Source organism: Sylvia atricapilla, chromosome 13, assembly GCF_009819655.1.
Source record: "Sylvia atricapilla isolate bSylAtr1 chromosome 13, bSylAtr1.pri, whole genome shotgun sequence".
NCBI classification, from domain to species: Eukaryota; Metazoa; Chordata; class Aves; order Passeriformes; family Sylviidae; genus Sylvia; species Sylvia atricapilla.
This window is the reverse complement of record NC_089152.1, coordinates 370,471-393,008: the sequence shown is the minus strand read 5'-3', so window position 1 is coordinate 393,008 and position 22,538 is coordinate 370,471. Positions and strand designations below refer to the sequence as shown.

At 61.0% G+C, this 22,538-nt stretch overlaps 2 protein-coding genes across 3 annotated transcripts; one reads left to right on the top strand and one right to left on the bottom strand.

The window, feature by feature from the left end:
• The first annotated feature begins 11,524 nt into the window (after nt 1-11,524).
• ZNF710 (zinc finger protein 710) lies at nt 11,525-15,334 on the top strand. 2 transcript variants are annotated; one of them, XM_066328130.1, is made up of 4 exons: nt 11,525-13,012; nt 13,448-13,711; nt 14,140-14,314; nt 14,545-15,334. In XM_066328130.1, the coding sequence occupies exons 1-4, from the start codon at nt 11,621-11,623 to the stop codon at nt 14,715-14,717; spliced, it is 2,004 nt and encodes a 667-aa protein (XP_066184227.1). In that variant the 5' UTR covers nt 11,525-11,620; the 3' UTR covers nt 14,718-15,334. The 2 variants fall into 2 exon arrangements, with proteins under 2 accessions (XP_066184227.1, XP_066184228.1); XM_066328131.1 differs by having other exon boundaries at nt 11,526-13,012; nt 13,520-13,711.
• Nucleotides 15,335-16,221: 887 nt separating this feature from the next.
• IDH2 (isocitrate dehydrogenase (NADP(+)) 2) lies at nt 16,222-20,148 on the bottom strand. The gene is made up of 11 exons (XM_066328132.1): nt 20,040-20,148; nt 19,036-19,127; nt 18,481-18,646; nt 17,985-18,145; nt 17,757-17,900; nt 17,528-17,664; nt 17,270-17,421; nt 17,083-17,195; nt 16,885-16,982; nt 16,682-16,774; nt 16,222-16,415 (listed from the first exon to the last, which is right to left on the bottom strand). The coding sequence occupies exons 1-11, from the start codon at nt 20,128-20,130 to the stop codon at nt 16,328-16,330; spliced, it is 1,335 nt and encodes a 444-aa protein (XP_066184229.1). The 5' UTR covers nt 20,131-20,148; the 3' UTR covers nt 16,222-16,327.
• Nucleotides 20,149-22,538: the final 2,390 nt, after the last annotated feature.

Here is a 22,538-nt window from a genome sequence, read left to right as displayed (position 1 = left end):
TATCCAAAATGTAGGCATCTTAAACTCCCAACACCTCCCTGCTGCATGCCAGTCAATTCTTTGCTCATTTTTTGAGCTGGCTGAGAGTTGCCCTGGCCAGGCACAGACTGACCTGCCCCCCTGGCTCTGCCTTGGCTTTGCTTCAGAGTTTGTCCTTGCTGTGGCCATTCTGTGCTTGCTGTGTACAAACTCACCAGCCCTAGAAGTGTTCAAATGCTGTGTGGACATGGCACTTGGGGACATGCTCTAGTGGTGGCCTTGGCAGTGCTGGGGAACGTTGGATTCCGTGATCTCAGAGGGTTTTTCAGCCCTAGTGATTCCATGGTTCCAGCTGACGTGTGCCCATGGCTGAGGGGGCACCAGCTCACTGGGAGCTGAAGCCCCTCAGAGGAGCTCTGACCTCAGGCCAGGAGTGCCCTTTGGAGAAAAAAATGCTTTCCCAGGGGCAGAACCATAGGCAGAGCTAGCTGAGTCTCCTCCATGAGGCTCTGAGTCTCTGCTGAGTCCCTTCACATCCATCCCCTCCGTGCCTTGGCCGGGCCATCCCTGAGCTCCGCTGCTGAGAGCTGGCCCTGATTTATGGGGGCTCCAGTGCTTTGCTTTGGCTTTGTGATTACCAGCAAGGGACACACAGAAGGAAATTATTTCAACAGCCGAATATTGTGTGTATTTACGAGACTTTCTGGCTGTGAGAAGGAAGGGCACGAAGTACAGGGGCTGTGTAGATTGGGATGAGAACAGGGAGGGCAAGTGATACAGGCCCCAGGGTGAGCCAGAGCTGCCAGAACCAAGACAGAGACAGCCCAGCCTCCCTGAGACCTTGGGAAATATTAATTAGGATGAGTAAAAGGTGCAAATATCCCCACCCTCCTGCTCATGGGTGGGATTTGCCCACTGCACCTCCCTGTATCACCCAGCAAGCCCTATCCGAGCACTTCGTGCCAGGCAGGTGACCCCTGTGCCCACAGCAGCTCCCAGGCCAGGTGCATCCAGCATTGGCTCTGCTTTCAGGAATGGAGCTGCAAGGCCCTGGGCACTGCTCCGTGTCATCTGTGCAACCACGGACACACTCCGGACAGCACTGCCAGACCCCACTCTTTCAACTCCTTTTCAAAAGATAAATATGTGTATTTTTGTATAAAATCCTGGCCTCTGCCCAGAGTCAGGAGCACGGCAGGAGCTTTCACAGCGTGCTGACACACAAAAGCACACGTGCAATAAGCAGGAATTGCGTTTCACCGTGGCCCTGTGACCTGGCAGCAGCATGCAGCCAGCGAAGCATCCCCAGAGCAGACACCTCTGCCTTCCCCCAGGAAAAGCAGCCGAGTCCTTGCTCTGTGGATCTCAAAGGCACTGGCCGTACAGACAGGCTGGTGCTGCGGGGGCAGCAGGCACAACTGGCTTTGGGCCATATGGGGATATGTGCCTTCCACACCTGGCTTGGGTCAGTCCTGAGCTGGGAATTCATGAACTGCCACCAGCAGGGACCTTTGTCCAGTGCCTCGTGCTCCATCTGTCCAGCCCAGCCTCCCAAACCCTCGTCCCTGACCTGCTCAGCTGTGCAGGAAAGGATCCGAAACGTTTCCCACCTTGGGGATCTGAAAGTAGAAGTGGCATTGGCAGCTGTGCAGCTGGGGTTGTTCCTGTAATGGTGTGACACGTGTTTAAGAGCCTTGTTCTTGGAAAACTGGGAGCCACTGAGGACATTCCCAGGTGGCCTGGTCCAGTGCCTGGTGTGGCGGGGAGGGGGCTCAGTGCTCCCCAGCTCCTGCCCGTGGAGGAAAGCCCTGATTCTCTCCCCTCCGTTTACCTCGGGTCTGTAGGAAGTGGCACTCACTGTGTTTGGGGCTGGGGCTGAGTGGGCTGAGCTCTGCAGCCAGTTCCTTGTCCCAGAGCTGATTCCTGAGCTCCAGAGCTGGAGGTGGGTGTCCCCCATGCTGGTTCAGCCGTGCCTCACTCGCTGGGACCTTCCCCAAATCCCAGGCAAACCACAGCTGCTGGTGCTGTGCCAGGGGTGTCCCGGGGGCTGTGGCACAGGGGGACAGTTTCTCCAAGGCAGAACAGCCTCAGAATGTGGAGCTGGCAGAGCAGACACAGCGTGAAGTGTCCCCCTGCCCTGCAGCCCCTCGCCTGTCCCCGGCGCTGGGAGCGGCCGCAGGACCAGCAGACACACACGGGCAAGATTATCCGGCTGAGTATTAATTATCACGCTCAAATTAGAAGCCCTCAGCTATGATTAACTCATTACCCGGCCCTGCAGCGGGGCCAGCAGATGTGGGGCCAGTGGCAGGGCTCAGCAGTGCCCGGCTGTGGGGGCACAATGTCCCCATGGGGAGCAGTGGGGAGCTGCGTGTGCCTGCGCTGGGCCCTGGGGGCTGGTGTCAGTGTGAGGGCTGCAGGGCTCAGGGGGTGCTTCCTGGTGCCCAACTGACCCTGTCAGCACAACCACACGTGGTCTGGGGTGTTCACCTTCCTCGCTGCCTTTAGCTCTGCTAGACATCGCTGGTGCCACGAATGGATCTGGGCTGGCCCTGTGTTTGTTTCTTTGTCCTCTCAGTCCAGCACAGGACAGAGCCTGGGGACACAGGGACAGGCAGGCCCAGGAGCCACCGCCCTGAAGAGTGGACAGGCTGCACACATGGGAATATCGGAACTGGACTATAATTGTTCCCAAGCACAAGAGCAGTAATGCTCTTGCAAGTGATACCCTTAAGTGAGACCCTTCCCACTGTGGGGATCTTCCCTTGCCCCTGAGCAGCTCTTTCACATCCTACCAGGCAGTCTGTTCCCTTTGGGGTGACAGACATCTCCCATTTGTCCCATTTGGAGTTGGTTTTTCCCTTTTACAGCCAGCTGGGTCACACACACCAGGATTCCTGAACTCCTCCTGTCGGTGTGTTGTCTCCTCAGACCACATTTATGGCTCTGCCCCGAAGTCCCAGCAGTTTATGATTAACCCCGGGCCTGGGGATGCTAAGCAGGAGTGATGCTGCTCAGGACATTCCTCTCACCCTCAGCCCTGGGCTGCTTTGGGGTCGGATGGGATCAAACCTGGGTCTCTACAGGACACCAGGCTGCCTGTTGCCTCTGTCCCAGAGGACCTGCTGTCCTGGTGGGCTCCAGCTCCAGTGTTTTCCTCTCTCTTTGTCCCCTTTGTCACTTCCCTTTGTCCCACATCCCAGCACTGCTCTCCCCATGCACCTTGGTTCATTTGGGGCTGTTGGAGCACTTTGGTCCATCCCCACGAGGGTCTGGAGGTGCCAAATGGAGCAGGGCGGTGCTGGGACTCACAGAGCCGGCTGAAAGCCCTGTGTGGCTCTTTCCAGGCAGGGGTGGGTGCTGCGGGGTTGGGACTTGCAGGGCAGAGGGGCTGTGCCCACCCTTTGCCCCTGCTCCCGACGGGACACAGCACCAGGGCCCTGGTCTCTCCCTGCGGGGTTTGGGGCTGGCCCGGGTTCACACTTGTCCCTGCAGGTTCGTGTGCTCGGGGTGTTTGCTCCTTCATTCCGCAGAGGAGCAGTGAGCGGTGACGGGAGCCCTCAGCGCTGCTCAGTCCCGTTTCTTTCTGTCCCCATCTGCGGTGTGAGTGCTGGGAACGGGTTTGTCAGCGCTCGGCGCCTTTCAGGGTCTTCGCAAAGAGCAGATTTATTTTCTGCTATGCTGAGAATTAGCTCCCCTTTCTTCCTCTTCCCTCTGCCCCCGCTGGAAAGAGAGAGAATGCAGGGAAGAAGAAAGGATTTCCATCACGGCGGTGATTGGCACAGCCCTGAATGAGAGGTCATTCCAGCCGGCTCTTTCTTTTCAGGGCCCTTTTTTCCTGCTCCCTGTATTCAGGCTGGCAGCATTCTTTCTTTTCAAAGCTCCTCTGTCTGTCTCTCTCTTCCCCCTCCTTTATTTTTCATCCCTTTTCTTTACTTTTGCTGTCTTTCAATTCTGTTTTTCTCCACCCCCTTGGGGCTCCATTTTTTTCTTTCCCTTTTCCTCTATTCAGTTCCTTTTTTTCTTCTCGCATCTCTTTTGAATAGCTCGGCTATTTTCGGAGAGGAAAGGGACTGTGCCGGGGAGAAGCCGTTACAGCAAGGAGGAACTTGAAAGTCTTTTCTTTCCCTGTTTATTTCATTTAAAAGCAAAAATTGTTTTCCAAGGCAGAGCGAGGGTTGTGTGTGGAGCCTTTGAAGGCAGGCTGGGACGGCGGAGGGCTGATGGGGGCCCTCCCTGCTGCATTCAGTGCTGCTCCCAAAGCCCTGACAAACGCCCGGAGCTCCGGGGCTCGGTGTGGGGGGCTCCAGGCAGCAGCAGCCCCTCTCCCTCAGCTCACCCCACACCTGATGTAAAGGCTCTTCCTGCCCCTGGGCTCAGGAGCAGCAGCAGTTTTAGGGATGATGTGGTCAGGAGCTCTAAAGGCAGATCCTGGACCTCTCCACTGCAGCAAATACCTGCAAATGGGATGGGAGCAGAGCTGTTTGTTCCAGAGGGGAATGGGAATGGGAATGGGAATGGGAATGGGGGGCTCACGCAGGGAGCTGAGGACAGGTGGGATGTGCCAGGACAGAGTCAGGTGTGCATTGATCCTGTCACCCACTGCACCCACATCCGAGGGACACAACGTGCCGGGGTTCAGCCCCTTCCCAGAGGAATGACTGGAAGGGTCTCACACGTCCATAAGGCCACGGTGACTCCGGTGGCTCTGAGGAAGCCCCTCACTCAGCAGATGAGGCTGGGCCCAGTGTCACTGCTCCAGGTGCCACCAGAGCTCAGCCCGCTGTCACTGCTCCCCAGGTGCCCTGGGGCCATGCTCCAGGAAGGGCCGTGGGGGCAGAAGGGCTGGAAGATCAGACCTGAAGCATGATCAGTTTGGTCTGCCAGGGAGGAGATGTTGAGCCCTGTGGCAGAGCAACAGGAGCTCCTTGGCAGGGCCGGTGGGGCCAAGAGGAATCCCCTTCCCAAAACACTCCCTGCCTGGGCACCACCCTGGGCATGAAGCACTGGTGGCTTTGGTGCAGCTTCAGTGGGGCTTTGGAGTGGTTTTGGCACAACTTGGGTGAGGTTTTGGTGCAGTTTTGATGCCCCTTTGACTGTTCACAGAGCACAGGTTTTCCACCCCCTGGAAACTGCTGGCTCCAGCGTTTGCTCTGGCTCAGCCCATACAAAGCTCCCTTGGGGGAACGCCCCAGAGCAGGGACAGTGCTGGTGGCCGTGGGGCTGCTCCCTTGGGCTCCTGGCTGTGCCACAACACAGGAGGTGACATGTCACACATGTAGGTGACCCCGAGTCCGAGCCAGGCTCCCCACTCCTTCCCCACTCCTCCCCCTGGCCCCAGAGCCTGGAGTAGCCTGTCCTTCCTCCCATTTTTCCATTACCCTCATGCCCAAATGGATGCCATCAGGACACTGGTTTTCAGGAAACACCTTTTCGCACATGAATTTCAGTCTCCCCTTGTTTTGCTATGACATGGAGTTGGAGGGTGATCTGTGGCACAGGAGCTGCTGACTTCCATGGTGGCTGTGTTAGGATCATGGAGTCATAGAATCCCAGATTTGGAGGGGCCCCAGGGATCACCTGGTCCAACCTTTTCTGGGAAAGGTCCAGACGGGACAAGAGGGGCTGGAGGTCAGGGCTGTCAGGTGCTGGAGAAGGGGTGGCAGGGCATTGTCACTCCGTTGTCCTTGGCCAAGAGGCACTTTGGGCAGGGGTCCCGTGCCAGGCGTGTGGGCTGCGGGAGGGCGGGAGCGGGGCCGGGGCCCAGTGGTTAATTAAAGAGATCATTTCTTTAAAGTGAGATTCAAATAATTGTAACCCTGAGATAGAGAAGGCATTGGAGGAGATGAAAAGGGAGAGAGAGAGAAAGGAAGCAAAGGACAGAGGTTCAGAATGGAGAGGGAGATTAGGAGAGAGATGAAAGAGAGAGGAGAAAGATAAGAGGGAGAGAGGGGACAGATCTCGGCGCGAGATGGGCGTTGCCAGGGAAACGGGAAGAATGAGGGAGCAACTGGAGGGATGGAGGAGCAGAGGATACTGGGGGTGGGGAGCGAGGGATGGAGGGACAGAGGGATGGAGGGATGGAGGGGAGCAGAGGGATGGAGGGGCAGAGGGATGGAGGGACAGAGGGATGGAGGGGAGCAGAGGGATGGAGGGGCAGAGGGATGGAGGAACAGAGGGATGGAGGGACAGAGGGATGGAGGGACAGAGGGGAACAGAGGGATGGAGGGACAGAGGGATGGAGGAACAGAGGGATGGAGGGACAGAGGGATGGAGGGGCAGAGGGATGGAGGGACAGAGGGACCGAGGGGCAGAGGGGAGCAGAGGGATGGAGGAACAGAGGAACAGTGAGAGAGGGATAGAGAAGTGAGGAGGGTTGGAGGGATGGAGGAGAAGAGAGATGGAGGCTGGAGGGATGGAGGAGCAGAGGGACAGAGCCTCGGTGTCAGAAGGAGGAAAGCAGGGATTTCCAGCAGAAGAGGAAGCAGGAGTGGGGTGTCACAGATCAGCACAGGGGCCTGCCTGTGTGCTGGGAAGAGCATTTGGGATGGCAGCTCTGTCCCTCTGCAGGGAGCAGCCACAGCACCTGCTGCTGTCCTTAGCCTGACCCTCTCACTCCGCTTCCCAGTGATGGATCCCTGGCAGATAATGGAGGAACCAGGCACCTCTGTGCTCATCACACTTTTGTTCTGCAGCACTGCTAACCTCTGGTTATTTGAAAGCCATTTCTCTTTTCCCATTCAGAGTTTGCCACTAGCCATACATTTTCAAAGGGGTAAATATTTACCTCTGATGGATGGAGACAGTAATCAGAGTGAGAATATCCCGGTTCTGTGGAGTATTTTCAGAGGAAATACCCATGAAGAGGCTGAGGAGAGTTTGACATGCTCTGGTAACACCCTCTCCTCCATGAGCCCTTGTGTCTCCCATGGCCTCACTTTCCCCAACCTGGTTTTCCACCTGCTCTTATTAAAAGCATTATCAACATCCCTCTGCAAGTCCCAGGTTGTATCCTTTGTTCTGTGAAGCCGAAGTCCCCAAAGACGACTCTGCCTCCACCCAGGAGCACTTCAGTGACATGAGTGATGTCACATCTGTCACTGGTTGATTGCAGGGAGTGGCCGCTCTGTGATCCACCAAACAGTGGAGGTTTCTTTTTTCAGAAGTTTTCCTTAAAACAAAAGTTTTCCTTTAAAAATGTAGTTTGACATTATGTAGTGTGGAGGCACGGACTGAATTTAAACAGGTATTTGTTTTCTGTGGCAGCAGCACCTGGCCCCTGTGGTTCCTGGCTGTTTCTCAGAGCTTTGGCCCGTTTTTACAGCAGTTCCTCTGAATCAGGGTCAGTTCCGGGGTAAGAAGTGCCAGTTTCGGTTCTGCCACTGTGCGTGGAGCCACTCTGTGGGTCAGCCCCTGGCACACACCACCAACACAGAGCCAGGACTGGGCAGTGCAGCTGGTGACCCCCAAATCCTTGGGCTGGTGCAGGACAGACATGCTGGGTCAGGTTTAAGAATAATTTTAGTTGTGATTTTCAGGAAAACAACATTTTTCTGTTTGGAATTGTGGGGGGTTGAGCAGCTTTTTGTGAAATCTTCAGGCGAGATGAAAGCCTGTTCTCCCCTTTATTAAATTTAAATGAAGGCTGCTTTTGAGAAAGAAAGGAAAATAAAATCAAAGGTTTTCTCACAAATATCAGATCCATTATCAGCCATTTTCTGGTAAAAAGTCTTGAACAGTTTTCCTACCTCCTTTCCCAGCGAGAACCCCCCAAGCCCAGGGTCTCACTTTGTCCTGGGGCTCGATCCTGTGCCTTGGGAGCTTTTCCCCTGAGGTCTGCACCCCCACATCTGTCCCCAGGGAACCTCCCAGGACCCCCAGGCACTGAGAGCAGAGCATCTGCAGGAGGGTCCCTGCAATGGGGGTCCTGCAAAGGGGATAGCCAGGAGCAAGTCCTAAATGTCCTCTTTCCCGTGGCCCAGGCTTGTCAGGCAGCCTGAGAACCTGTGCAGGGCCTCAGGTGTCTGAAACTGCTGCAGGTGCCAGCTGGGCTCTGGCACCTGCTCGGGTGGTTCACTTACCCTGACAGAGCAGTGGCAGCAGGGTGGGCTCCTGCACGTCTGCTGGGGGTCACTGCACCTTGGGAGGGCTGAGAAGTAAATCCAGCCCCCAAACCATTTGGATCTGGGGTACCTGGGTCTCCCTTCCCTGCAGGAATGGTTGGGTGAGAGCCGGTGAACGCTGCTGCCTCTGGGCTGGTGAGAGGAGCTGGGAATGGAGCCAGATGGCAAAAAGGGGTCCTGGAGGCTGTCAGGGCAGCTGGGGCTGTCCCTCGAGAGCTGCCCCTGGGGGCTGTGCCTTGGGTGGCTCTGGGGCTGTGGGGACTCCTTTAGCTCAGACCCCTTTGGGTCTCAGGTGTTACAGGCAAACCTGCGGGTGCAAAGGTGAGGCTTCCGTGGGTGAGGTGGAATGTTTTCGTGCTGCTCAGCTGAGGGTTTTCCAGGCTCTTATCTCTAGAGTGGTGGGGCTGGCCGAGAGGCCAGGTGGGGTGGCACAAGGATTGGGCAGGTGGGTGAAACTGAGCAAGGTAAAACAGCAAAGGAAGGGGAAATGAGTCCACAGATACAGGACTTAGCCTGGTGGCTGGAAAACCTGGAATCCAGCAAGGAATGTGCTGGAAGTGGAGAACCTGTTGTGCAGATGCTGCTGCCAGAGGGTCCCAGAGAGAAGTGGGTATTTGAGGGGCTAATCATGGAGCAATAGAGGAAAATGGAAGTAAAATGCACAAAGAAGTGAAAGCCATGAAAAAAAGTACTTTAAGTGACTATGTTGTAGGTGAGCAGCTGGTGAGGCTCTGAGGGGGGCAGGGGAGGAGAGGGTCTGCAGGATGTGCCAGGGCAGAACCTGGATCTTCCCAGATGTGTTGGGAAAGATGGGAAGAGAAATTGCACCAAAACTGAACTGTGGAGTGGGAGGAGAAATGATGAAAGAACCCCAAATTTCACAACCCCAAAGTATCAGGGACAGCAGCCACCACTGCTGGCCCCAGGTGCGTCTGCTCTGCGGTGCTGGAGAGGGGGAGAGGGATGAGTGGGCTGGGAGAGATGGGTGATGGCCTGGGAGAGATGAGTGATGGACTGGAGCTCGGCACATGCCACTGGCAGAGGGGACACTCCCCGCATGTCTGTGTGACCCCCACGTGGGAGAAGGATGGGCAGGCGAGGGTCTGCATCAGGAAATGAGCCCGAGGGACCCGAGCCTGGCCCAAAGGGCTGGACTCGAAAACGATTTTTATGAAGGTTCTTAAGGGCTGGAGGAAGGTTTGGCTCCCAGCAGCAGCGCTGGAGGGACGCTGAGCGTGGCGGGTGAAAGGCTGTGGGCGCAGCCCTGGAGGTCTGTGCCGGGCAGGACGAGGAGCTGCACAAGTGTTTGTGTCCCCGCGCTGGGACAGGGCTCTGTGCGGTGCTGGGGGCTCTGCTCCAGCGCTGGGCACCGTGCTGTGGCCGGAGCCCGCTCCATCCCGCCGTGGGGCCGCGGTCCGTGTGGGCACGGCTGGCAGCGCTCCCGGGGAGCGCAGAGGTGCTGGCAGCGCTTCGGCTGTCGGGAGTTTCCTGGGGGAGCCGAAATAAATGACCCCACCTCGCTGCCGGTGTGTTGGGAAACGGCGCATCCAGCCGCTCGGCGAGTCCCCAGGCGCCAACAGGGAAGTGAGAGCGGGAAGTGAAAGAGCTGCCCCTGCCCTGTTCCTGCTTCCCGGTGCGGGGTTTGTGCAGCTGCAGCTCCGGAGCCCTCGGCCAGCAGAGCTCCTCCGCCGCGTCCCGGGGCTGTGTGCGCGATGGAGACGCGGGCAGAGAGGTTTGTGCGGCTTTGGCTTTCCCGTGAGGAGGGCAGCTCAGCCCCTTTCCCGGTGCCCAGAGCAGGAGCCCACGTTTACTTTCCCCTAAAAGCCTCTGGTGTGGGGTGGTTTTAGGACTCCCTGGTACCGGTCTGGGGCGCGTGTGAGTGCGCTGTTCTTGCAGCTGCCTTGTTTTGGGGGGCAGAGCCCCAGCACCACGCCGCGGGGCCCGCTGACCCCTCTGCCGTGCGGGGGTCGTGGGGAGAGCAGCAGGGGCTCCTCTCCCTGCGCCTTCTCCTGTGCCTGCCGTGGGCAGCTCAGGGCGCCCCAGGGAAGGGGGTCGCAGCTGGCGGGGTACAGCCGGGGCTGCTCAGGGCACGCCGGCAGCCGCCTCCCTGACTGATCCCTCTTCTTCCTCCCCACCCTCCTCCTCTTCCCGCCGCCGCCCTCCCCCACTCCTCGCTTTGTTTCGCTGCCTCCGCACTAGTCCTCCCCTCATCCCCTTCCTTCTCCTCCCACTCCCATCCTCTTCCTCTCCATCTCCTCCCTGTGCGGCCGTCCCTCCCCTCCGTTCTGTCCCTGCCCGCTGGCTCTGGGGAAGGGGTGCCCGGGCAGAGGGGTGCTTGGCTGAGACCTTCCCCCTGGCAGCTCAAGCCTGGGCAGGGTCCCCTCACCAGCTCTATCCCACCCTGGGCCAGGAGTCACCAGTGCTGTGGCCAGTGCCAGCCCCGCGGTGGCCCAGCAGATGGGAGGGAACTGAGGGGGGACCCCAGATGTCTGCAGGCAGCCAAGTCCCTGTGGTGGGTGTTGCTCCCTTTCTCTGTCTTTTCTCGCACTGGTTCTTGACCTTCCCCATCAGCCCATCCTTCCCCATCCCATGTCTCGTGCTGTGGCCGGTGTTTGAGTGCACAGGGCACTGGCATGAGGGGACACTTTTGGGGTCGGCAGGAGCAGGCAGCGCAGAGAGGCCAATGTCCCCAGCCACGCACAGTGTCCCTGTAGCCGACCTGGCTGCAGGGATGGTGCCCAGACCCTGTGGGGTTTCCCTTCTCCAAAGTGGAGGTTCATCCCACAATCTCCTCATGCTGGGCAGGTTCTCCTGGGATTGTGACAGGATCTGGCTCAGAATTTATCCCTGTTTTACCTCCCCCGCAGGATTCCTTTGTTGTAGCTGCAGGAATAATTGTATTTAGGAGAACACTCCTTCAAGCAGGAGGAAGCAGCAGCTCCCAGGTGCATCCCTGCCTGTCCTCACTGCTGGGGGGAGGATGTGTGGTAGTGCTGGGACCCCCAGGGTGAGTGTGCCAGTCACCAGTGCTGAGCCCAGCACAGCCTCTGCCTCTGCCTAGGCCCACTGCTGGGCGGGCTGTGTCCTGGTGGTCCTGGTGGGTCTGGGCCCCATCCCCCTTGCTTAGAGCCACACTCAGCTGAGACCAGTTTCCAAACTGTTCGGCTCTTGTTCCCTGGAGTCACCCCTAGGAGCCTGAGGGCATGCAGGCAGCCAGTCCCCAGCGCCAGGAACTAACAGCCCATCCAGAGAGGCTGACAATGGGCACGGATCCAGGCTTCCCTCTTCCTCCCAGCCCTACAGTGGAAACCCGTGGGGCGCTCTGTCTCCACATCCTGGGCTGTGTGCTGCTGGGGGCCCACGCTGGCATCACCCGTGTCAGTCTGGGGTTTTCTGAGGGAAGGGGTGAGGGCTGGAGTGAGCCCCTGTGGGCTCGCCCAGTGTCTGTGGTGGGGTGCCAGGGCTCAGGGCCGTGTCTCTCCCTCCGCAGCCATGACAGCGTAGGCCGGCGGCGAGAGATGGATCGGTTCAGCGAGTGCGGGACACAGACGGACGCGGTGGTGGTGCTGTCCCTGGCACAGGCTGCCGTCCTGGGACTGGTGTCCGACAATGAGCTGCTCGGGGCCACCGTCACCCCTGCTGGCTTCTTCCCGGGGCTGGCCGGGGAGCAGCAGGACAATGCCACCATGGAGCCTGAGGAGCCTGAGGGTGAGGAGCAGGTGCCTGGGGACGGGCAGGACGAGGACGCCCTGGAAGCAGACTCCTCCCTGGAGAAGCATGCCCGGAGGAGGAAGAGGCCACCCGTGAGGCTGATGCCCAAGGTCAAGAGCGAGAAGGCGGAGGCGGAGGCTGAGCCGCCGTACGACGTGTCCATCTCCGAGGACGAGGAGGGCGAGGGGCAGCACGGCCACGCACCCCAGCCCCCGGAGCCCAGCCAGGAGCCGGCGGTGCAGAGCGGTGCCGTGAAGATGATCGACCTGGACACCTTCAGCAGGAAGCCCCGACGCCTGCGGCACCTGCGCCGGCACCGGGAGCCGGAGGGCGCCGAGCGCCGGCGCCGGGACAGTGACCCGGCCAGCGGCTCCGCGGGGACCCCGCAGACTGCGGGCGCCTCGGAGGCGGCTGCCCCGTCCCCTGGTGAGGCGGAGGGCCCTGCGCCGGCGTCCCCCGAGCAGGTGAAGAGCGAGCAGGGCTGCGGCTGGCAGGAGCCGGGGGAGCTGGAGGCGGCCGGGGGCACCAGCGAGCACAGCAGGAAGGCTCAGCTGGACCGGCTGGACATCAACGTGCAGATCGACGACTCCTACCTGGTGGAGGCGGGGGACCGCCAGAAGCGCTGGCAGTGCCGCATGTGTGAGAAGTCCTACACCTCCAAGTACAACCTGGTGACCCACATCCTGGGCCACAACGGCATCAAGCCCCACTCCTGCCCACACTGCAACAAGCTGTTCAAGCAGCCCAGCCACCTGCAGACCCACCTGCTGACCCACCAGGGCACGCGGCCGCACAAGTGCGGGGTGTGCAGCAAAGCCTTCACTCAGACCAGCCACCTGAAGCGGCACATGCTGCTGCACACCGACATCAAGCCCTACAGCTGCCGCTTCTGCGGCCGCGGCTTCGCCTACCCCAGCGAGCTGAAGGCGCACGAGGTGAAGCACGAGAGCGGGCGCTGCCACGTGTGCGTGGAGTGCGGGCTGGACTTCTCCACGCTCACCCAGCTGAAGCGGCACCTGGCCACGCACCAGGGCCCCACGCTCTACCAGTGCCTGGAGTGCAGCAAGTCCTTCCACTACCGCAGCCAGCTGCAGAACCACATGCTGAAGCACCAGAATGTCCGTCCCTTTGTCTGCACCGAGTGCGGGATGGAGTTCAGCCAGATCCACCACCTCAAGCAGCACTCGCTCACGCACAAGGTAGGGGCTCAGGGTCCTCTGGGGTGCTGCCCTCATCGTGCCCAGAGGGGATGTGCCGGCTCTGGATGTGGGTGCTGGTGGAGAGGAGTGTCCCAGTGCCCCCAGTCTTGGGAGGAGGTGGGTGGTGCAGGTGGGCAGTAGCACCTGTGGCTGGCATTAGCTGGGGTCACTGACGTGCAGTGAGGGGGTCTCTGGCACCCAGCCCATGCCCTTCTGGGGGTTCCCTTCCTGAGGGAGGGAGTTTTAGACCTGCTGCAGGGTAACCTGGGGGTCCCGTCAAGGAGCTGTCACAGCCCCTCTGGGTAGGCTGTATGTGGGTGTTTGCCCTTTTCCTTTAAGGGGAAGCAATTGGGCTGAGCCCCAGAGCAGAGCTGGCACTCAGCTGCACTTACAGAGCCTATGCAGCCCCCACCCACAACCCCTGCATGTTTCCAGGCTTGTGTGTCCCCAGTGCCTGGGGGTCTGCCCAAGCTCCCCCCCGGCCCACAGCTGTCCCACCCCTGGCAGGGCGTGAAGGAGTTCAAGTGCGAGGTGTGCGGGCGGGAGTTCACCCTGCAGGCCAACATGAAGCGGCACATGCTGATCCACACCAGCGTCCGGCCCTACCAGTGCCACATTTGCTTCAAGACCTTCGTGCAGAAGCAGACGCTCAAGACCCACATGATCGTGCACTCACCAGTGAAGCCGTTCAAGTGCAAGGTACCGGTGGGCTTGGGGGGCTGGTGGAGCTGGGGGTGGGAGAGCACAGGTCCTGCTGTGCTGTGCCCCAGGAATCTGGCCAGGCTGAGCACTTGGGCATGGAGGCAGCTTTGTGATGCCTCCCCGGCTCTCTTGAGCATGAAATTCCTGCTCCAAGCTGTGATGGGAGCATTGCTGCTGCTGAAACGACAACCAGTGCCTCTCTCTGACCAGTGCTGGATGCTCTGGAGCTCCCAGCAGCATCAACACTGCCTCCCCAAGCCCCCCACACTGAGCAGGAAGAGGGGGGGAGCCCCGTTACTCTTGGCAGGAGCCAAGAGGGACCATGAGGTTGCTCTGGGTGGGAGCGCCAGGGGAGCCTGGGGGCCAGGTCTGTGCTGCAGAGCCTTTGCCAGCTCTGGGGCTGACCGTGGGCACGCTGCCTGCAGGTCTGTGGGAAGTCCTTCAACCGCATGTACAACCTGCTGGGGCACATGCACCTGCACGCTGGCAGCAAGCCCTTCAAGTGTCCCTACTGCTCCAGCAAGTTCAACCTGAAGGGTAACCTCAGCCGGCACATGAAGGTCAAGCACGGGGTGATGGACATCAGCCTGGACAGCCAAGGTGGGTCCCCGGCGCGGTCTGGGTGTCGTGACTGCCCCACAGCACTGGGAGCTGGGCTGTGCCGTGCCTGCGGCGGGTTCTCATCTTCTCACCCCAGGGATGCCCCCACAAGAGGCCCAGCTCCAGCAGGGCTGTGGCTCCCGGGGAGTTCTGGGCTCCAAACCCGGGGAGGGGGGAGCCCCAGCCCTCCCCACAGGTCCATCAGTGCGTGTCCCTGTGCTGACTCCTAGATGCCATGATGGAGCTGGCAGGGGCTGATCACACGGAGCTGGATGGCCAGCAGGAGATGGATGACTTCGAGGAGGAGAACTCTTACGGCTACGGGGCTGTGGGCAACCCCCCGGACGAGCACACGCTGGCTGAGCAGGCCATGAAGGAGATGGCCTATTACAACATGTTGTAGCCAAGGCTGGTGGGGCTTTGGGGGCTTGGTGGGGTTAAGAGGGGCTCAGGACCCAGCCAGAGCCCCCAGAGCTGAGGGATGGCTTCCACTGGGCTTGGGGAACACAGGGATGTCCAGAAGACTTTACTGGACCTGCCTTGGCTCTGTTGCTGCCCCCCTGCCCCTGGTGACTTGAAGCTGTGGGCAGGGGAGGCATGACCCAGCAGATCACTGAATGAGAAGGATGGAAGGGGCTGCTGTAGAGCAAGATGAGGCGCATCAGTAATTATTCTACCTCCTGGGTCCCCCTCGCCCTTGCTGCACAGGGGTTCCCCCTGATGGGCAGAAGCCCCTGCCCACATGAGGAGGTGGGTTTGCATTTCCCACTCACCCCAGGGCTCCCTGTGTCAGGCCCTGGGATACAGAATAGAGTATTTTCGTAGAAGCTCAGGGCACAGTCAGTGCCCACAGCTCCGGGTCTGGAGCTGCAGCCAGCGGTGGATCCGGGGGAGGCAAACCCAGCCCAGCCCCAGCAAATGATGGTATTTTGAAAGTAATTTATTTTTTTCAGATGTGCCGCGTGGTTGGATTTATCTTTTCACTGAGTTCAGTTCCCTTCAACCAATGTGCTTTGTAAACCTGTGTAAGCTGTGTGGTCTGTGTGGGGAGAGGGGGTTGTGGGGGGCTGAGGACCAGAGCGGGGTCCTGGGCAGAGCCCCCCACTAAGGAACTGGCACCTTCTCCTTGCCCCCCAGCTGCTCTGGGGCTGGATGAAAAGGCTCTCACTGGGACAGCCTGAGGTGGGTGTTAGCCTCCTCCCTGCCCAGGGATTTGGCAGGGAAGCAGCTGTTGGGGCAGTGCTGAGTCCGGGACCACTCTTTGGGCTCTTCACTCTCTGCTGAGGGGCAGAGGGCTCACAGCACCCACAGCATTGCCCCCCAAGTGTACCCAGAGCTGGGCCAGCTCCTAGCAGGCATCAGGAGCTGGGGAGCAGCCAGGGCACAGGGTCTGGGACACCTGTGCTGACCCCACACACACCCTACTTTGTGTCAGTGTTCCCTGAGGCTGAGCACCATCTGCCCCATCCCCAAAAGCCCTGGGGTGGTTCTGGGTGTGGCACCACCCAGTCCCCCACAAGGCAGTGTGCCTACTACCCCTGCCCCTCACCGTCTTCCCCCCACTATCAGCTAGCCTTGGGGCAGGATGGAGACGGCCCCAGCCTTGGCCAGCCCCAACCCCTCCTCAGCACGACAGGGCTGCAGACTCCCATGTGCTGCTACCTCCAGGCCAATGCCAAAATGTGGAGTGCACGTCCCCCCCAGGCTGGCAGGGCTGAGCTCAGGGGTCTGGCTGCACCCTGTGCCCACCCTGTAAAGCTGTGCCAGATGATGTGCCATGGCTGGGCAGATGTTTAATGGCACCACACGGTTATGGGGTACACAAATCAGGGCAGAAGAGACACACCCCCACACACACCCCCACCCCTACACTCCCCTGCTACAAAGGCTTTAAAAACACTCCTAAGAAAACTTTAGAAAAATTATTGAACTGTTCCTGAGCTGTGCTGGGGAGCTGAGCGGGCACTGGGCCCTTCCCAGCCCCATCCATCCCAGAGATGGGGAGGCTGTCCCCTATTTCTTGCCCAGAGCCTTGTCCAGGTTGTTTTTGATGGCATCGAGGAAGTCGGTAGTGTTCACAAAGTGCTCGTTCAGCTTCACACTGAGGAGACAGAGAGGCATTGGTGGGGGTCCCTGCCCGCCTCCTCCCACAGGCACCACAGCCCTGGGCCCCTGCCCAACCCAGTCCATTGTGAATAGCCACCCCAAGTCCCTGGGGACCATCCAGAGGCCAGTAGCTACCTGTGGCCACTGCACAGCCAGCTCCTGGTCACCCTGCAGTCATTCCACCCACACGGTCACCCGGGCAGCCACGTTGCCCTAGTGCAGGTGGCTGCCCCTCTGCTGTGCCCTGAGAACCACCCGTACTTGGCAAGGCCATGGATGCAGCCAGCAAGGTCCTTCGTCATCGTCCCGCTCTCCACTGTGTCCACACAAACCTTCTCCAGCGTCTGCGCAAACCTGGGGACGGCAGCACTGAGGCTCCAGCACGGCTGGTGCCACCGGCCCTGCCACCAGAGCAGCTGCTGGCAGGGACCCTCCCCCCGGGGTGGCCACCCCACCCTGCTCACTTGATGAGGTCAGGGTTGCTGTCCAGCTTGCCCCGGTGCTCCAGGCCACGTGTCCAGGCGAAGATGCTGGCGATGGGGTTGGTGCTGGTGGGTCGTCCCTGCGCAGAGACAGTGATCAGCCCTCAGTGTGGACGCCGTGCCGTGGGCAGCCTGGCACAGGCAGCTCACAGGCTCTGCTCACTGGCAGAGCGTGCCCACCTTTTGGTGCTCCCGGTAGTGCCGGGTGACAGTGCCGTGGGCAGCCTCGGCCTCGATGGTCTTCCCATCCGGACACACCAGGACAGAGGTCATCAACCCGAGGGAGCCGAACCCTGCGGTGGGGAAGGGGTCAGCACAGCTCCCAGGGGTGATGATGCAGAGTCCACCACACCCTACCCTGCTCTACCTTGGGCCAGGATGTCTGACTGGACGTCCCCATCATAGTTCTTGCAGGCCCAGACGAAGCCACCGGAGGATTTCAGCATCTGGGCAACCATGTCGTCGATGAGCCGGTGCTCGTACCAGATCTTCAGCTTGTCAAACTCCGTCTTGTAGTGCCTGGGAGCCCGGGCCAGGGGTCAGCCACGCTCACCCCACGAGGGTCTCACTGCCAGCGCCCCCAGGACAGCCCCCAGGACAGCCCAGACCCCCTCCAGGTCCATACTTATCAAAGATCTCCTGGAAGATGTCCTTGAAGCGCCCATCATAGGCCTTGAGGATGGTGTTCTTTGTGCTCAGGTAGAGCGGCCACTTCTTCTGGATGGCGTACTGGAAGCAGCTGTGCGCAAAGCCAGAGATGGACTGCGAGGAAAACAGACCTCGTGGGACCCTGTCCCTCAGCCTGGCATCTCCCCCAGGGTGCCCTGCAGGGACCCCTTGAGCCCCACAGGTACCTCATCCGTGTTGTACATGCCCATGCCCACGCCACCACCGGGGAAGTTGAACACCTCCCACTCCTTGGAGCCGCTGCCGTCCTTTGGCGTGAAGACCAGCTTGAACGTGCCGGACTTGTCCACCACAAAGTCGGTGGCTTTGTACTGTGGGGGGCCAGGAAGAGTGTCAGGCAGGGGCCGAGGGAGCTGCTGGCCAGCCACACGCCACCGGCCCCTGCGCTGGCTCACCTGGTCACCGTGGGCGTGGCGGCCAATGGTGATGGGCTTGGTCCAGCCGGGCACCAGACGAGGAATGTTCTTGCAGATGATGGGCTCCCGGAACACCGTCCCCCCCAGGATGTTTCGGATGGTGCCGTTGGGGCTCTTCCACATCTTCTTCAGCTTGAACTCTGTGGGGCATGCAGATGGGACCCCCGAATGACCCTCTGGGACCCCTGAAGCACATGGCTTCTGCCAGCACCCAGCTCCACGGGCTGCTGCCAGACCCTGCTGCAAGGGGAGGGACAGCCAGCATGAGATCATGACTGGCACAGGACAGAGGTCAGTGTGTCCCCAGTCCCAAGGCCATGGGGGCCCCACAGCACCCGTGAGCCCCAGGGTGGGGAGGGGGGCACAGCACTGAGTATGATGCAGCCCCCGACCCACTGGAAACCTGATCTGGCAGTGGGAAGGCACAGCTGACCCCAGGGGGCTGTGCACAGACAGGTCCCTTGCCCCTGCCCACCTTCCACCCTGGCTTCATCAGGTGTGATGGTGGCACACTTGACAGCCACGCTGTACTTCTGGGTGGCCAGAGCTGAGTCAATGGTGACCTGGTCATCCGTCTTGTCCCGGTGTGGCAGCCCCAGGTCGAAGTATTTTAGCTGGACATCCACGTTGGGCAGGATGAGCTGAGGGGCCAGGAGAGTGTCAGAATGGGAGGACAGTTCAAGGTGCCTGGGGAGCAGCACCACGGCATGGCCAGCCCTGGCACACATGCCGGCCCAGCCTGGCTGCCTGCCCAAGATGGTCCCCCCTGGGCAAGATGGTTCTGCTGGCCTGGGTCATCCCCCCTGCCTTGAACAGGCCTCCTGGTGTGAGACAGCTCCCCCTGCCCGGGACCGCCTCACTTGAAGGTCCTTCTGGTAGTTGTGCCGATTTTACGACCTGCTTCCTGCAGACAGAGGGACGGAGGCGAGGGGGACAGACAGAGGGCAGCACAGGGATCACCCGTTCCCCCTACAACCCCCCAGCTCCGCTTGTGGCACACCCGCCCACTCCTGGGGCAGGGCCCCATCACCTTCTCCTTAATGAAGGCCCAGATGATTCGTGTCATCTCATCCCCGTCCATCTCCACCACTGGGTTTGCCACCTTGATCCGCTTGTCGGCATCTGGAGAGCAGTGGGGAGGTGTTAGGGGTGCACCCCTGGCCCCACAGCTCCACACCTTTGTGTGGGGCCAGGGCATCCTGTGGGGACCACACAGCTCCATCCAGCCTGGTGTGGGTGCCGCCCTGGCTGAGGGACAGGTACAGGTCAGGGGAAAGCCCCACTGGGGTCTGGGCCAGTTACTGGGGCCAGCGCTGCTGGACTGGGGGTCAGAGTGCAAAACCCACCGTGTGAGGGGAACAGGGATAGGACACATTCCTGTCAGAGCGGCATCCGCATGCCGGGCTGTAATGCCTCAGTGAGATCAGAACGGGACCAGAACCAGGAGCAGGTGCAGTCCCCTGGAGCCAGACTCAGGAACAAACCAGGGTGCAAATCCCTTTGTGGATCCTGGACCAGCACTAAACCCCTCTGGGTGCCAAACCTGTCCGTGGGTCAGGCTGTAAAACTCCACGTTGTACCCAGAGCAGAGGAAACCCCCCCGAGTGGGACTTGAGCCTTGACAGGCAACAAAACTCTTGAATATCACTGGGACCAGGAGTGAACCCTCCTAGGAGGCAAAATCCCGCGTTGGTCCGGGGCCTTGAAGGAATCCCCGCATCAGGCTCAGATCAGGTACGAGCTGAGGTGCAAAACGCCACGTGGAACCGGGACCGAATTCCCCTGGGACCAAAGGCATCTGTGAAATCCCTCACAGAACCGGGACGAACCCCCCGCAGGACCAGACCTAGTTACAAAGCCCGGCACGGGTCCGCACAGCCGCAGGACCGTCAGTAACCGTGAGTCCGGACACCATTCCAGACACCGCCCCCCAGAAGAATCCCAGCCGCCCCCCCGTGGGTGCGGAGCGCAGCCCGCCCGCGGCCCCGCGAACACGGGGGGCTCCCCGCATCCCCCCGAGGTGTCCCCACTCACAGTGCCGGCGCTGCTGCTGGCCGGCGGCGGGCGGCGGGCAGCGGGGCAGGCGGCGCAGCGCCGGGGCAGCGCGGAGGTAACGGGCGGCCATGGCGTGGGCGGACGCGACGGGGCGGACACGGGGGCGCGGTTCTCCCCGCCCCGGGGCGGGACACAGCCCCGGCTCCCCTCGTGGGGCCCCGCGAGAGCTGCGGAGGGGCCCGCGCAGGGTCCCGCCGTGGGGCGGGGGTCGTGGCTGCGTCCCGCCCCAGAGCCAAAGCACGGGGTGGCCGCGGTCCTCGCCCGTCCCCGTTCCCACCGAAGGGATGTCGCATCCCTGCGTACGTCGGGGTTACGGATAAGCGGCCAAACCCCACGTGGAACCAGGACCGAACCCACCCGGGGTCAAACCCGCCTGTTAAAATGCGTGTGGAATGGGGGACCAGGCCCGATTTGGCCCAGGACCCAATCTAGCTGTAAAACCCTGCGTGGGTTCTGGATCAAGCCCCCATGGAATCTGACTCAGTTGCCAAACCCCACAGGGATCGTGGACCAAACTCTCTCCAGAACCTGATCCGGTTGTAAATCTCTTGGTGGAACAGAGAACAAATCCCCTTGGGACCAAACCTAGCTACAAAACCCTGTACGGGACCAGAAATGAAACCTGGGGGTCAGACACAGGTTTAAAATCCCTCGTGGAACTGGGAGTGCCCCCACCCCGGGGACCAGACCCATTTGTAAAACCCCTCGTTTTACAACCGGCATCAGACATCCTCAGGATCAAACCCAGCTGTACAAACCCTCACAGAACTGGGACCAAACCCGGCTGCAAACCCCCGTGTGAAATGGGGGGGTACAGTGGGGCCGGGGACATGCAGACACAGCCTGACCCTACATGGAAGCCGGCGTCCCTGCTGATGGCTGGCGCGTGACTCGGCAGCTGGATCCAGCAGGACAAGGGCAACTGCCACTGTTCCACCAGGGACCTTCACCTCGCCTGGCCCCCGCACGGGGAGGAGGAGGACGACGACGATGAGGACGACAATGACGATGACGACGCTGACGGGGGTGATGCACACCAGGGGCACCCCGAAAAGCTGCATGGAGTATGCCAGGGTTGCCTGGAGGCTGCTCGGGCTGGAAATTTGTTGTCCTGCTGTCCCGGCCAAGCCGATGGCTTTTTTTAGCCACATGGGACGGGCAGAGCCTGCTCCAGGAGGAAAAACAGTCCTGGAGCTGGCAGCCCCCAGCGGAGGGGCCGGAGGAGCTGTTGACGTCTGCCTGGCTTTAACATTAACCAGAGCAGGAGCCGCGGGACCGCAGTGCCGGGGTGGGGGGGTCAGCAGGGGTCTGGGGTCCCGGGTGTCCCTGCTGCCACCGCCCAGCCCGTGCTGCCAGCAGCCCTGCGGCCACACACCGGCACTGCTCCGGGGCTGCCCGGCTGCCCCCCGGCTGCCCCCCGGCTGCCCTTGCCCTGGCCCCGTGGTTGGAGCCGCCCAGGGACCGCAGCGCTGGCAGGACGAGGTCAGGCCAGCGCGGCGGCTGTCCCCCCCGAGGAGGGGACAAGAGCGGCCATGTGGCACAGGCCCAGGGAAGGCCCCAAACAAAGGCACCGCCCGTTCATCCCCGGCCGCAGCCCAGCCACCCTCCCTGCTGTGCCGCTCCAGTGTCCGCAGCGTGGCCGCCCTGGGGACACGAGAGTGCTGGCAGGGCTGGCTGTGGGGCCGGCAGCTCAGGGAGTGACAGGTCCCACAGGTCTGGGACCCAGCCAGAGCATGAACAAGGACATGGTGGAGGGAGTCCATGTGTTCCCTGCTGCCCGCAGGAGCCCCGTGTCTGCCCGTGGAGCGGGCACCCAGGGGCTGACAGGGGCCGTGTTTCCTTGTACTGCCTGTAAATGCAAGAGCCTCAGCACTGCGCAGAGCTGCTGGCCCGCAGGCTGGAATGGGGGCTGTGTCCCCCCTTCGACCCCCTCTGACCCCCCAACCTCCTAGGGCTGCCAGCATCACCCTGGGACCCCTCTGGGGACTGCTGCCTGCCCAGCACAGCCAGTGTTTGAGTGCCCGTGATCCCAGCAGCTCTGGGTACTGCTGACACCCAGCTGCCAGCCACCAGCTCTGAGTGTGCCACCGTGGGGCACACCCATGGCCCTGGTACCCCTGAACCCCACAGAGCTATGCCTGGCCGTGAGGTGCCCAGACCCATGAATTACCCCAAAACTCCCTGAGCTGGCTGTCACCACAAGGATCTCATCATGATGCCTGGAGCTGTGTGCAAAGGCATTAGGTGTCCCATAGGCACCACAGCCCCACGGTGTGCTGGGGCTGAAACACGCAGTCCTGGGCACACCAGCGTGACCCCTCTAGGGCCGGTGCCATCCAGAAGCCGTGTGGGGGCAGAGATGGGCCCCTGCAGCTCCCGCCCCACACGTGGGGATGACTGCCCAGCCGGGAGCAGCCGCCCCCGGCCCTGGCTCCCCCGGGGCCCCCAGCGACGTGGCGGGGCCGGGGCGGGGAGGGG